At 38.6% G+C, this 13,924-nt stretch overlaps 2 protein-coding genes and 1 long non-coding RNA gene across 3 annotated transcripts; 1 reads left to right on the top strand and 2 right to left on the bottom strand.

The window, feature by feature from the left end:
- The first annotated feature begins 1,027 nt into the window (after nucleotides 1-1,027).
- LOC133724512 (extradiol ring-cleavage dioxygenase) lies at nucleotides 1,028-2,143 on the top strand. Its single transcript, XM_062151266.1, has one exon. It carries the CDS (start codon nucleotides 1,135-1,137, stop codon nucleotides 1,927-1,929), a length of 795 nt encoding a protein of 264 aa, XP_062007250.1. The 5' UTR covers nucleotides 1,028-1,134; the 3' UTR covers nucleotides 1,930-2,143.
- LOC133724511 (uncharacterized) lies at nucleotides 2,101-6,891 on the bottom strand. The gene is made up of 8 exons (XM_062151265.1): nucleotides 6,224-6,891; nucleotides 5,008-5,273; nucleotides 4,702-4,912; nucleotides 4,503-4,612; nucleotides 4,236-4,343; nucleotides 4,109-4,154; nucleotides 3,716-3,847; nucleotides 2,101-2,607 (listed from the first exon to the last, which is right to left on the bottom strand). Exons 2-8 carry the CDS (start codon nucleotides 5,214-5,216, stop codon nucleotides 2,524-2,526), a joined length of 900 nt encoding a protein of 299 aa, XP_062007249.1. The 5' UTR covers nucleotides 5,217-5,273; nucleotides 6,224-6,891; the 3' UTR covers nucleotides 2,101-2,523.
- A 4,301-nt stretch (nucleotides 6,892-11,192) lies between these two features.
- LOC133737950 (uncharacterized) lies at nucleotides 11,193-13,546 on the bottom strand. The gene is made up of 4 exons (XR_009859907.1): nucleotides 13,301-13,546; nucleotides 13,135-13,210; nucleotides 11,644-11,712; nucleotides 11,193-11,251 (listed from the first exon to the last, which is right to left on the bottom strand). It is a non-coding gene; the product is annotated as an uncharacterized LOC133737950 (long non-coding RNA).
- Nucleotides 13,547-13,924: the final 378 nt, after the last annotated feature.

The raw sequence follows: 13,924 nt of genomic DNA, 5'->3' as shown, positions 1-13,924 counted from the left end.
TGGAGGTTCATTTAGCAAATATAGAGCCACTCTAAGCGAAAATAAGGTCATCAACTCATCACTTCATGTATCACTGCGCCTTCACCAACAAAATAAATTCACACCACATAAAACACTGATCACTGCCTGAATAGTGATCATTGATCTGATATCTGGCGATGTAATGCTATTTATAGTGCCGTGTGGTCTTTCTGAGTCATAATGATTTGATAAAGATACGGTATCTTCTTGTGAGTCACATTCGATTTAGACACCGAGAAATGAGAAATCTAGCATGGAAACAGAGATGCAGACCAGCAACAATCCCCAAAAGCCAAAAACCTTCAATACTGCTCTAGTACCAAATCTTCCACCCAGCAACATGGTATAAATGAACCATTCCACTGCAGGAACATGTTGATTCCTTCACCCATTATTAATTAAAACCAGACGCATCTCCCATAATTCTCCTTTTTGTCATATACTCCGTAAATTCTGATGACAGTGCAGCACTAACAATAAAAACAATTGCCTTCAAAACTCGCACACAAATCGCACAATAAGTCTTAATAATCTCCCAACCAAATAACCCCACACATGATTGTCAGACCACTTATATATATTAAAACACGAGCAATTGACACAGTTACACCACATTGCAGAGCATAAATAAAGAGGAGATTCTGCAACAGTAGTTGCTAGCATATTATAATTGTTGCCTCTGCTAACATGTTGCTTCTGCTATCATCCTCTGGTATGAAATCTCTGGACAGAGCTGTGTATATATAATTTCTCCACTGATGGAGTGATGGTAAAGAAGAAAAGAAAAAAAAAAAAAAAAAACCCTCCAAAGGGCTCCTAGAAAGGTAAGCAAAGCCTTATTTTTCTCGTTAATGAAAAGGCATGATGGTAACTTGCTCAATAGGGAAAAGCCTGCACTTAAATTAGAAAGAAAAACCCTCATTCGCTCTGGCAAGCGAGAAATGACAGAAGCACATACGTAAGTACGTAACACTATATACGTAACATTGGCGTTTCACCAACCTCAGATGGTTGACCTTTCACCATATATACCAAAACATAAAAAAAAACCCAAACCAAATTCCCAACCAAAATTTCCCCAAATTCCCAATTCCTCCAAGAACCAATCCCTCAATGGCAGTAATGGACACGTTCTACATCTCCCATGGATCCCCAACCTTAAGTATTGACGAGACCATTCCCGCCGGACAGTTCCTCCGATCCTGGAAACAAAACGGGTTCCCCCAGAAACCCAACTCCATCCTCATCATCTCCGGCCACTGGGAAACCTCCGTCCCCACCGTCAACTCCATCGCCGGCCCACACGACACCATCTACGACTTCTACGGCTTCCCCAAACCCATGTACAAGCTCAAGTACCCCGCCCCCGGGTCCCCCCAGCTCGCCTCCCGCGTCAAGGACCTCCTCACCGCCGCCGGGTTCCCCCGCGTCGACGTGGACACCAAGCGCGGCCTCGACCACGGCGCGTGGGTCCCGCTCATGTTCATGTACCCTGAGGCGGATATTCCGGTGTGCCAGCTGTCCGTCCAGACTAACAGAGACGGGAGCTATCACTACGATATGGGGAAGGCGCTGGCGCCGCTGAGGGAGGAGGGTGTCCTTATTGTGGGGTCGGGGAGCGCGACGCATAATCTAAGGGCGCTGAGGAACACGGACGGGGCGGTGGCGCCGTGGGCGTTGGAGTTTGATACTTGGCTTAAGGAGGCGTTGACTCAAGGAAGATATGAAGACGTGAACCATTATGAGGAGAAAGCTCCGCATGCGAAAACGGCTCATCCCTGGCCTGACCATTTCTACCCTCTTCATGTGGCAATGGGGGCTGCCGGTGCGAATTCGAAGGCCAAGCCCATCCATGAAAGCTGGCAGCTCGGTACTCTTTCTTATGCTTCATACCAGTTTACCAGTTGATCCATATGTGTCGCTGTAAAACGTTGCATTTTCGATTTTGTGTGTTGTTAGAATAAGGTCTTAGGAATGGCATTGTCGTTGACACTCTCAGAAAGTCATTCTCGATTCTTCCGTGGGTGTTTGGAAGTCATTCTCATTGATGTATTTGTAAATTGTAATAGACCGAGTATATGTGATCAACACAAAGGGATCAAAGTCCCTTGAAATTTATCCATAGCTCAGGAATCTTGTAATCATGCCTCTGACATTTGTTTCGAACTGTATTTGTAAATCTGTTGTGTATAGAAGCCAATATGAAGCTTTTATAGCTCCGGCAGCAACATTTCCTTAGGGTAGTTCCAAAAGAAACATATATCCCAATAAGCTCGAACTTTATGATAACTAACATACACTAATTAGAGTCCTCGAGTTCCTTCAAAGATACCATGCAAAAACATGCAACAGGTACCACCAAACTAATTCACTCTATAATCTGAAAGTTTCCGCTTCAGCACAAGGTGCTTGGAATGCGCAGTTCTCCTTCGAATCGTACAAGAATCAGTCTGGCATGGTTAATCCACATTGCAGCACATGTTAAGCTGCATCGTTGCTTTCTCAAGTCTTCCACACCTTAATAGTGCCATCTACAGAAGAACTAACCATGCAGTTGTCCTTTGGGTGATAACTGACACTTGTAACCTGTCAGAGAAAAACCAGAAGCCTTTAGGATTTACAAAGAACTCTGCTCGTATATGACTAACAAACCAATTCCTTAATGGAAAAGGATACCTGAACATCTCTACAACTAAATGTATGAGAATGAATAAAAAAAATTTGAAAAAGGAAAGGAATCTCAGTGCAAAAGCACTTTATGTGGCAATGGAAACTACCTAGTACCTACTGTGATGATTAACCTTGTACCAGAGCGCAGAAATGACATAAGGAGAAGCAACCATAATACTTTAACACCTTATAATGATAACAGATATTGTAACATAATTCCTTGATAAAAATGGCCAAATACCGAATTCAGATCCAGGATGCACCAAGAGATCAAACCATATAAATCATTTTACACAAGTAAACAACTATATTTCACAATGTATTCATTAACAAAGCTGAACTGCCTGTCCAACTCTTTACCTAGACATAGATACTTCAGGACTAAAATCATACTATCACTACCGACAGTCCCAATTAACTGATTAAGATTGTAGTCGGGAGGAAACTCTCTAGAAAGCCATAAAATAGATAAACTCAGGAGCAGAATCTTCTATTTCAGTAGCATGTTGGAAGCCTGTGACAACCTAATAATTTAACATATACAATGACATGTGGTAATAGAGACTATGGAGTGTTTTGTATAATGTAGAACCTTGTACTGCCATTTGAAGTCAAGTGGCATCTCTCCAAGTTCTAAAATGGTTTGTCCTGTTAATATTCATGGGATGGAAGGATTTTGATAGAGGGAGGACTAACCAACATCATGTAGTCTATCATGACAGTGCATCAAAACAAAAACATGTAAATATACAGATTCATAAGCTGGCAATGCAAGTAAAAAAAAAAAAAAAAACCCAAAACTAACACAAATAGAGAGCAAAACAACAGTGGGAACAAAGAAGAGGCTAAAAATAAGTGAAAAAAACCAGCATTTATAGAAAACAAACAAGAAATTAAAAATTACACATTATTCCTAGATTTTATTTGGGGATACTTAGGAACACAAAGTAGCAGGGATATCACGAGCAGTCAGAACTATTCGAAAGGAAAACTACAATTCATGGAAAAGAAAAATAGGATTTACCACTGACGAATGTGCTCGGATACTTGACACAACAGATGCATCTACTAGATCCCAGAAGAAAATTGAACCATCCTCAGATCCTCCGATTACATGGGCATCAGTGTTGGTAAGGCAGCAGTCCAATTTGTAAGACTGATAAAGAAAAACCGATAGGTATGATGAGAATGCTGGAACAGTGAGTGTCAATTATAGCAAGGTGTATACGGGGCATGAAAAGAACGATGAACTGACAACATATGGGATGGGAATGCTTTAATAAGAACCATGAGAACTACAAAAATGCACATGAAGTCATATCAACATATCAAAAGAAACAAAAAAGGAATGAGCATCCGAGTTAGATAAAGGCAAAGAAATCATGAAAGAGTGGCAGAAGCCAGATAAGATACTAACCTTACAAGTATGGCCTTTGTATTCTTGAAGTAATTCAGCGGAAGACCTACCATAAGAAAGAGTTAGTGAAAGGGCCGTGAAATCTAAGCAATTTCTGTCTTCTATAAGTGATATCAAACATAATTACCTGTCGAGGAGTCGTATAGTTGAATCTAAGCAGCTTGCTAATATGCAGTTACCATCATTTGACATTGAGATACAGTTCACAGGTTGTCCCAAGTCATCGGATAGCTCTCTATGCAATAAAACATTAGAAAACATCATTAATATCAACATTTGAAAATAATCAACTCAAAAATTCGAACAGTCTAAGTTTAGCAAACAAACACATTGCCATACATTCTTGTTGATAAAGTAACATAGTTTAACTATAAAATGGGTATCATCAACATACCTTCCCATACGAATGTCAAATGTTCGAACAGTTCCATCAACACTTCCACCAATTATCTCAGTCTTTGTTAAACAAACAGACATTACACTATCTGTAAACGAGTCAATTATCTGCAAATTAACCACAAATGAAACACAATCAATTATAAGCATCAATATAAACAAATAGAGAGAAAAAAAGAAGAAGAAAAAAGACTAACCTGAATTGGCTCAGTACTCTGAGACCTGCAGTCCCAAGCACGCAATGACTGATCATATCCTGCTGAGACTACAACAGATGCATACTCATTGAACTTCACAGCATTCACCCCTCCATCATGGCCCCGAAATTTTCGAATGACTCGACCGGATGCCACATCCCAATAGAAGATTTGTCTGTCGCCACCACCTGAACATAATTTGGAGTTGTCCCTACAAATTCAGAAGCTCACATTATTCAGTGGGTCAATTGGGTGGTGAAAATTTGATACCAAAATGGAAAAAGGAGATAGGTATGTACGACTTACGAGGTGACATGGACATCTCGGACTTCACGGCCATGGGACTTGTATGTCTTAATGTGGATGCCACGGTGAGGGTTCCAGAGTCGGATGGTTCGGTCTTTCCCGCAGCTGAGGCAGTAATTTCCGTCTTTATTGAACCTTGCTGCTAATACTGCTCCCTCATGCCCTTTAAGTACATTTACCTCCTTCTTTGGCAGATCTGAGACACTCATCTCCTTCCTACCTGCTCTCTGCTCACTGCTTGTTGAGGGGGGCCAACTGGGTATTTTCTGGTGTGATCAGGACCAGGAGTGAGAATTTAGCTTGGGGTTACTTGGGATATGGATTAGTTTGGGAAAAATTGGGAAGTTCAAAACTATATATCTTTGCTTAAGTTGGAAATTCAATATCCTATCTTATAGTTTGTGTCTTTGTTCTAATCTTGGTCAAAAGTCAAAACTAATTTTAAGTCCAAAGATTATATATTTTAGGCTCCAAGACATCTAAGAAAGACCATTCTAATTGGAGATCGATGTATGAACTACTGTAAATCGGTGACGAAATTCATCAACGAGGAATAAGGATCCTAACAATCTCCTGTTGCTCAGCCAAAAATCCGGGAAACTGAGTGACTAGTCACTAGTCATATCGCTTTAGCTTGTTCCGGAAAAAATTAAAGATAATTGGACTGTGATGTGAATCCGAACATAGGCAAAACTTGTAAATATGCAAAAGAAAATATATGCGGCAAGCTGGAATTACAAAACGTTCTATCCAGTTTACACTAGACTAGTAGACTCTGCTTCCTATTTGTTGATTGTTCGAACAAGTGAACTGATTACACTTTGCAAGGTGGTTCTTTTCGTCCACTGACAGAAGGAAAATGTCAAAAATTTAACATATAAGAATTGAAGTTCATTGTGCCTCCTCTTTTTCTCTGCTGAATGCAGGTATAAGTATAACCAACAATTGAAAAAAAAAAAAAAAAAAAAATAGGCATTATCCAATCTCCTATAAGATATTATAGTATCCCATAAGTTGTTCTGTAAATCTCTCTGGCCTCTGGGGCAAGCTTATACCCAGCAAAGATAAACAGCTCTATTATTCTTCCAAGGATACACCAAGTTGGTTATTACAATTCTATCATGCTTATCATTATCAGAACCCTAATAATTAGAAAATTGCATCTGCTTGTATTGAAATTAATGAAAAAGTAAAAAAGCGGAATGAGAGGCCTAACCTGCAAAGCTCGCTTTCTGGGTTGATCAATCAATTGATCAAGTTGGAGATGGGCAAAGAGAATTCGTTCTAGTCAGGTTTCAAGAATAAAGTATGAGCAAATGTGATCGGTAAGGATAGGCAATTGCAATTCTAATCAGACTGAAGAAACTTGGATTCTTTTCCTGGTTAAAATTGCATCAATAGGATGGTGTTGCCGCTTCAATTGAACATTTGGAATAGCTCAGGCCCATCCTCACCACCATTACACCACCGGCCAAAACTAAGCCTTCTGCCTCTTTCCGAGAATCCACAGTCCAAGACAACCCAAACTCGTCCTCAACATGGGTCGGTCGACTTGGCCCGATTCCAACTCTCTCCACCGGCACCGGAGCCCGTCTGGCTCCCGAACTAACCTCCGAGATCCGACCTCAATCGATCTGCGTCCCCACGCTGCAAAATCGTCGATCACCAAGACAAGCCGGAGAAAACGTTTTGACCTTCAAACACCACCACTCTGTGCTAAACCCTAATGCCCAATCTCCACAATCCACACCGAAGCTTCATCGGAGCGAAAAGGATAGACGACAAAATGGAAGGGATATCCACTGCCGCGCTCTGCTTAAAACCTTAGAGTTCTGCTATAGGTTTTACTAGAATAGGTGCCCGCGCGTTGCTGCGGGTGTTCAAACAAAATCTTTAAGTTTGGACGGCTAGAGACTTAGGGGGGTGTATTGTATATGGAATTGGTGGAACTTTTAAAGAAATCTATAAAATTTAAAAGTCTGGGTGTATTTAATATAGACTTTTAACAATCCATGAAAGTCTTGAGGTATTCAATTATGATTTTTAAAGACTTCATGAATTCCACCAAAATCTAGGGGTATTCAATTAAAACTTTTAAAAATGAATAAAAGTACAGAGGTATTCAAAATATCATTCATACTCATGGAATTAGAAAATCATGGATAATCATGGATTTTGTAGTGTTAACTATACATACCAAACTCCAATAATTTTCTAGCCTCCAGACCAAAGATTTCAAAAAGTCTATCAAAGTTTCCTCTTCAAAAAAAAAAAAAAAAAAAAAAAGTCTATCAAAGTTCTTCTCTCTACGCACGAAGAAGTTTGTCCTTCATCATCTCTCTTTCTTAATTTTTAGAGAAAAGACAAATCTTTTATGATATCAACCTTTTTTGATACCCAACATGTTCATTTTGAATGTGATTTTTTTTTTTTAGGAAAAATTCATGAATAGTACCCGAAGTATGGCCCACTATTAATTTCAGTACACCAAGTTCCAAAACATAAACTTTAGTACATGAGATTTCAAAATCGACCTATTATACATACACGACGTCAATGACGCCGTTAGTATCTTCCCAGCTGTCGTATTTCAAAGGGTAAAACGGTGTCTTTAATTTTTTTGCTCTGAGCACCCATCTATCTCTCTTATCTTATTCTGGGCACCCAACTCTCTCTCTCTCTCTCTCTCTCTCCCCAAAAACCCGCCCTGGAACACGACTAGTCTACTGCTATCTAGCCTCACAGTAATGGCGACCTCCCTCTCCTCAATTCTGAACCAACCTCACCTTCATCTCTAGAAGCCATGTCATTTCGCTCTCAGGTTCCTTGATTGGAAATCGGAAGCAGCTTCCGGAATTCGATGCTACGGACCACTACTCTGCTACCATCAGCAGCGGACCACTACTCTGCTACAAAGGAGGAGTTGTGGCTCCAGAAGCTTCTTTCACTCCAGCTCTTCTCTTCCGAACCATTTCAACTGCAGCAGCCTCTGCCACTTCGTCGCCTAGATCGCCGCTGTCACTACCTCTGAAGCCGGAGAGTCGGATCAGGTCGGTGTTGAGCTTGGTCCGGAGGAAGAACTGGAGCGAAAGGGCAGACGCCGGACGGGTGAGATTTCGGGTCGTGGACCAGAAAGATGGTCCCCATGTCTCCCTTGCCGAGGACTATGATGGCTTTGAGGTTGTCGAGGTTCAGCTCCGGTGAAAAATCCGACTGTGATGGGGGGTAGGATTGAGGATAGGGGCTGTAATCGGAGGTGGTGAAAAGCGGTGTAGAAGCGTGGTGATCAGTGGTGGTGATCGGTGACAACGAAAAGAATAAGGAAAACAGATCCAGGCAGTGATGGATATGAGAGTGGCTATGAAGGAGATAAGAGGAGGAAGAAGCGAAGTCACAAAAGGCCAAGGGGTCATGATTCTAGACCAGAATCTAGTGCTTCTGATTCTTCAAGTGATGACAAAAGACATAGGCCTCTTGAACCCATACTTCTCGTCGTCAACAGTGGCAGACACGGGGGAGGAGTCGTCGGAGGCCATTGTTAGAGACTTAGAGTTTGGGGTAGCAGAGTCGGTGAGCAAGGTTGAGAGAGAGAGAGAGAGAGAGAGAGAGAGAGAGAGAGAGAGAGAGAGAGAGAGAGAGAGAGAGAGAGAGAGAGAGAGAGAGAGAGAGAGAGAGAGAGAGAGAGAGAGAGAGAGAGAGAGAGAGAGAGAGAGAGAGAGAACCCATTAACAAATGAAAAAACCAATTTTGCCCTTCATTATGTGCATAATGGCATGCGGACTGACGGAGTTATTGACGTCGTGTACGTATATTGGGTCGGGCTTCATATTTGATGTACCAAAGTTTATGTTTTGAAATTTAGTGTACTAAAATTAATAGTGGGCCATACTTCGGGTACTATTCATGAATTTTTCCCTTTTTTTTTTCAATTGTGATACTTTATACCCTAATAGCAATAAAAATGATTTATAAAACCCTAAAACTCAAATATTGTGGTCTAACCCTAAGACCTTGAACCATACTAAATTTTATCTTATTAATTAATTATTCTCATTAATTTGAATTTATATTATGGTTCAAAAAAAGGTTGAACAATTGAATTCCAATTAATTGATTATAGATCAAGACATTGACCAATATTGCTACAATATATGTTAATCGGCAAAAACAAAATTGATGAGAATAATTAACCATAAACATCAAGTGATCTATATTGTATATTTATGTTGTTGGGAGATTAGGAATGAGAACAAACTCGATAGACATAACAATCATTTATTTGAGTCAATTTCTATTAGAAGACACTGGAGCATTGAAGAGACAACAAGTTATTATTTTGTTTTGTGTTTGGGCTGCATTTGTTTTTTTTTTTTTTATATTTTGTACATCCTAGGAAATCTGTAGAAGTCATTCATAATAAAGTATATATATTTTCATGAATCAATAAAAGCCTGTTGCTAAAATCAATGGTTTTAAGAAATCCATAACAGTCTATCAACTTTTTAAAGAGTCTGTGGATTTTTCAAAAAGTTTGTCATTTAAAAAAAGTCTGCACAAATCCAAATACAATACACCCCCCTTAGTTGCAAACATAACATTACCATTAATATAAATGTTCTGATAATGTGCAAATATAATACAAGTGCTGTTGACACAGCTTGTCAAAAATATATTGTTCTACTTATAGGCTAACCTAGCTACATTTGATCTGTCTGCTGAGAAGAGGTGCTGATGTTGATCGCCACATATCAGCGAAGGTTCTTCAAAATGGTGCTTCCTCCAGTTACATAATACAAAATCACAATAGGTAAGTGTTGCACAAAACACTGTCAAGCGAACAGAGTATAGAACATACTTTCATGTCCAATTAATAGATTTACCAAGAAACAGAAATTAGCATTTTCCTTGTTTGACATCCCAATGGCTTTCTATCCCAAACAAAGATTTTCACAGAGTCCTCTGTCCCAAATAAAAACACTTAGAACACAATGTCTTTGAGACCCAACTATCACATTTGAAAATGACCAAGACACAAACAATGGAACAAAACTTTGACTTCAATCAAAGTAGTCTAGAACTATAGAAAAAGACTAAACCTTTAGCAAAGAGCTTGCATCACAAAAAGTTACAGAAATATAGAGCATATTAAAATAAAGTTTTGCAGAAAACACTACCAATCAAAAAGAATATCCTACTATCATGTAGAGGAAAAAACTTATAAAGCTGAAACCCTTATAATTAATTCCTTGTCTTATATTTTAAGGAAGCATGAAATAATTTAAGAAGATAAAATCTATTGTAAAATGTGGTGTTAATGTTGAAACTCGTAAAAGTGGAAGGAAACAAACACAATAAGTTGATAACAGCAAAGGAAATAAAGAGGAAGCAGAAACATGGAAGTTAGTAAACTGCCATATATAGGTGAAATTAAAAACAGGAGAAAGTAGAGGAAATCGAAAGAGAGCAGGCAAAATAGTATATTTATTTACTTATCATTTCACTTCAAGAACAGACATTTTCAAGAATGGCTAATAGAAGAGTGCATTCTAATGTTCACGTAGAGGTACTTACAATTATTTATATATGAGATATATGTATGATGCAGCATATATATGTGTGTGTGTAGTGAATGTATACACAGGAATCATATGACATATGAACTTGAGCATCAAGCAGTACTGGTTCGATGATTATTGTTAAGCTAGTTATGAGTAATGTGTATAACTATATGGTGATAGCAATAATCTGATCACATGCAATTTTTGGAAGACTCAATCATAATGATAGCTGTAGGGTTAATTGGACAGATTGACCATAATATAATTGGATCATGCACAGATTTACTGAATCAAATTCACAAATTCACATGCTTTTGCTTTTGAACAGTCCAGTATTCCAGCTTTGTGGCAGGCAGCTGCATAATTATATGTTCGATCAAGAGGATTGATCTGAATGCCATATATGCCCCACCAAATTCTAGCTGATTTCTCCATAATTCTGCTTAAATATGTAGAGCTAATTACTGTTCTAAAAAGGTTGCTATTGCCAACACCACAGATCTTATAACTAAACCCAAAGTTTTACAACCAGTTTTCACCTGATCGATCACACCCCAATTCAGTTTTGAGTAATTACTGGTCTTTTTTCAGCTCACCTGATATAAACTTCATCTAAATTGTCAAGGCATATATATATATATATATATATAATCTTTAATTTCCAGCAGAATTTGCAGGCATACATACTGCAACATATTAACTTTTTGTTAGGTTGAAAGAGCCATCGTTAGTATCCTCATCAACCCAAAGCACTCTCTGATACTATGATAAACATACAAAGTCCAAATCCCGGTGAAGAAACATATAAGAACTCATATACAAAAGTGCAGCGCACAGACACACACACACACATATCACTATATGTATTTATGAGTATAAGAATATATATATATATATATATATATATATATATATATACCACGATATGTAATTAATGCATCTATATGTACACATATGTGTATGGTCCCTGTGAAATTATAGTACACATATATCTATATCACTAAATGTATATATGAGTATGCATTCATATACAAAAAGTACAGTACACACGAAGGGATGGGAATTATAGGCAACCAACCTAAGAAAGATGATTGGAATGTCAGCAGCAGCAGCTTCACAATTGACAACACCTCAAATGCGACCTAATCTGCATACAAAAAATCCAATTGATAAAATGAAAACAGAAAGCTAAATGACTATATATTATTAGTAAAGTTTTTCTAATCCTATGCAGTGTTCTAAAACTCGGCCGCCTAGGCGCTGGGCGGCGGCTCTCCGACTCAAGGAATGCCAAATCGTTGGGATTAGGCGGGCTGGGTTTGGGCGGCCGCCTGGGCGGGCCACTAGGCGCCTAGGCGGGCGAGAGGCGCCTGGGCGGTTGAGCAACGTTGTCTAGGCGGGTTGCGAAGCATCTGAAAATCACCTTCAAGATCCATTTCAAGCACTCAAGGATCCAATTTCCCAACGTAAACCTAAGAAGTACACAAATTTAGCTGATAGTAAAACCTGAGAAATCCAAATTCACCAATCAAACCATGTTTGATCGTGAAAGTGAGATCGCGATGGAGATAGCTTCAAGCTTGACCAAAAGTGTGAAAAGGGAAGAGAAAGAGAGGGTTGAAACTTGATGTTTGTGCACGATGGTCGATCGAAGCGAGAAGACAAGAGAATCGGACATAAGTGACCTCCTTGGCCACTCCGATGGCCGGCGAATCTAGAGCTGCGGTGAACCCGACAAGCTCGTCAATGGATGCAACCAACAGCGTAGATCTAGATCGTGATCGCTGAAGTCTCTCTGGAGAGGAACTGGAATGAGATCTTAAGGAGGAATGGGTCATTCCAAGTTGGGTCATAGCCTCATAGCCTCCCTTCTCCGATTTTTAGTTTGCTGGTGTCCTGTAGGCTTCTGGGTTTGGGTTGAATCGGGACTCATCGGTCATATGGTGAGATATAATAGTCTTTATAAAATATTTTATTATATCTAATGAGATAAAATATATTATAATAGGCACCCATCGGTCATATAGTGATTTTTCCTTATATATATAATATAAAATATAAAATATAATGAGATATATTCTTATTATTCTTATTTGTAAAATATAATAAGTCTTTATATATCATATATATGCTATAAAAATAAAATTAAAATTAAAAAATACAAAACCGCCTAGGCGCTCCTCCCTAACCCACCGCCCGACTAGCGCCTAGCGATTTTTCGAACCTTGATCCTATGTATTACAAAGCTCGCAAGTAAAGTTTTTCTAATTCTATTAGATTACAATGAAACACAATCTTTTCTTTTGACTTCATTAGATAATAGTAATTAGAGTCAACCCTCCTCTCACCTATCAATTGTAGTTAAGTTCAAAGGGTTAAGCAAATTGCACTCCAATGAAATAGAAGAACACCATAAACTAACCACTCCCAGATACAAACAAAAACCGAGTACAGTTTACCACCAATCACTTGCCTCAATCTCGGAAAAAAACACTTACCAAAAAAATTCTAAAAATTTAAGTTGAGCATGATTTCAAAAATTGCTTATAAAAAATTCCCTTCCATTTACCTTGATTTACATATTCAACCTTCTCCTTCTCTTCAGACCCTGCAGACCAATTTCTTACAATAGTAGCATGTGAAACCTGCATACAAAACTAATCACAGTTTAACATTAAATAGGAACCAATTTACAATTTACAATAAACAAAATTGAGACAGGAGAATTAAGAAACCTTGAACGTAAAAGCAATCTATGTCTGCAAGCATGAACAATAACTGTGGAATTGGATGTTTGAAGCCACACCACAAACAGCAGCTCTCCTGCTTTTCTGAACACACCTCCACCTCAAGGTTAAGCCAACAACCCAGAAACCCCTGCATCACCAAAACCCCATCTTCTCGTCATAAACTCGACCCACTCAAAATGCAAAGCACTGGATACAAAACAAAAAGAAACAACACCGATTATAATAGCTAGAAAACTGAAAAGAAAAAAAAAAAACGATTCAAGAAAATCAGTTTAGAGTGTGTTTGTACCAAATTATTTCAGAAATTTGCAGGTAATATTGAAAATCACATAGATCCGAGTTTTCATCAATTTAATCAACGATTTACCAACACATGAAAATTACAAAGATCAATTATATGAATTATAGAGAGAATCCACAAATTAATCCAACTAAATCAAAAACTCAGACCTCCTAATTGTGCACAAATGTCGGAGCTTCAATCACCAATTGCAACCCTACAAATCCCAAATAGCCAACAAACCAAATCAGAAAACCAGCCCAACAGTAGATAAAAAATGTCACAAATTGAAAACAAACATAAACCTTAAAAAGAAAAAATTCATATCC

Source organism: Rosa rugosa, chromosome 1, assembly GCF_958449725.1.
Source record: "Rosa rugosa chromosome 1, drRosRugo1.1, whole genome shotgun sequence".
Lineage (NCBI taxonomy): Eukaryota > Viridiplantae > Streptophyta > Magnoliopsida > Rosales > Rosaceae > Rosa > Rosa rugosa.
This window is presented reverse-complemented; position numbering and strand designations above follow the sequence as displayed.

Coding starts and splice junctions, on each gene's coding strand:
- LOC133724512 (XM_062151266.1), top strand. CDS start 1,135: ATGGCAGTAATGGACACGTTCTACATCTCCCATGGATCCCCAACCTTA.
- LOC133724511 (XM_062151265.1), bottom strand. CDS start 5,216: ATGAGTGTCTCAGATCTGCCAAAGAAGGAGGTAAATGTACTTAAAGGG. Junction 4,344..4,502: donor TTTGACATTCGTATGGGAAG/GTATGTTGATGA, acceptor TTTATTGCATAG/AGAGCTATCCGATGACTTGG. Junction 4,155..4,235: donor ACTATACGACTCCTCGACAG/GTAATTATGTTT, acceptor TTCTTATGGTAG/GTCTTCCGCTGAATTACTTC.